The sequence below is a fragment of the Penaeus monodon genome, chromosome 35 (genome assembly GCF_015228065.2).
Source record: "Penaeus monodon isolate SGIC_2016 chromosome 35, NSTDA_Pmon_1, whole genome shotgun sequence".
Classification (NCBI taxonomy): domain Eukaryota; kingdom Metazoa; phylum Arthropoda; class Malacostraca; order Decapoda; family Penaeidae; genus Penaeus; species Penaeus monodon.
In genome coordinates, this window is record NC_051420.1 from 13,753,955 (window position 1) to 13,755,052 (window position 1,098).

Sequence of the window (1,098 nt, forward strand, 5' to 3'; positions counted from 1 at the left end):
CCCAAAGAAACGAACAATATGAAAACAAAGAAACAAACAAAATGAAAGAGAGAAGAAAAAGAAAAAAAAACAAAAAAAACAAAAAAGAAATAGAAGAGTAAAATAAAGCAGAAAACCCTAAAGAAAGCGAAAAAAAATAGTACAGACTGCGCGCGTTCGTGTAGGCGGCGCCCGTGCGGATGCGGATGCGGATGTTCCCGGATGCGGATGTTCCCGGATGCGGATGTTCCCGTAAGCGGATGTTCCCAGATGCGGATGTTCCCGGATGCGGATGTTCCCGGATGCGGATGTTCCCGTAAGCGGATGTTCCCAGACGCGGATGTTCCCAGATGCGGATGTTCCCGTAAGCGGATGTTCCCAGATACGAATGTTCCCGGATGCGGATGTTCCCGGATGCGGATGTTCCCGGATGCGGATGTTCCCAGATGCGGATGTTCCCGGATGCGAATGTTCCCGGATGTTGATGTTCCGGATGCGGAATTTCCGAAAGCGGAGTTCCCGGATGCGGATGTTCCGGATGCGGAATGTTCCCGGATGCGGATGTTTCCCGTAAGGGGGATTTCCCGTAAATGCGGATGTTCCCGGACGAATTTTTCCCGGATGCGGATGTTCCCGGATGCGGATGTTCCCCATAAGCGGATGTTCCCGGATGTGGATGTTCCCAGATACGAATCTTCCCGGATGCGGATGTTCCCGGATGCGGATGTTCCCAGATACGAATCTTCCCGGATGCGGATGTTCCCGGATGCGGATGTTCCCAGATACGAATCTTCCCGGATGCGGATGTTCCCGGATGCGGATGTTCCCAGATACGAATGTTCCCGGATGCGGATGTTCCCGGATGCGGATGTTCCCGGATGCGGATGTTCCCGGATGCGGATGTTCCCGGATGCAACGCCTCCATTTGCGTTAAACCAAAAATGATGATGATGATGAACAAAAAAAAAAAAACACGTTTATGGGCCAATGCAACCGCGTTTGATGTGCACAGAGGGAAGAAATCAGGTAATTCCCTTTTTTATGTGTAGCTACTTATCTGCTTTTATCTGCGTCTCTTGCTATTTGTCCTTTTATCGCGTTTCTTTTTTCTTTCTTTCT

At 49.9% G+C, this 1,098-nt stretch overlaps 1 protein-coding gene across 1 annotated transcript; it reads left to right on the plus strand.

Moving 5' to 3' along the window:
• The first annotated feature begins 201 nt into the window (after window positions 1-201).
• On the plus strand, window positions 202-924 carry LOC119595241 (periaxin-like). The gene has a single exon (XM_037944404.1). The coding sequence runs from the start codon at window positions 202-204 to the stop codon at window positions 922-924; it is 723 nt and encodes a 240-aa protein (XP_037800332.1).
• The last annotated feature ends 174 nt before the right edge of the window (window positions 925-1,098 follow it).

What these genes read in the sequence shown, in the direction of transcription:
- LOC119595241 (XM_037944404.1), top strand. Translation starts at nt 202, where the DNA reads ATGCGGATGTTCCCGGATGCGGATGTTCCCGTAAGCGGATGTTCCCAG.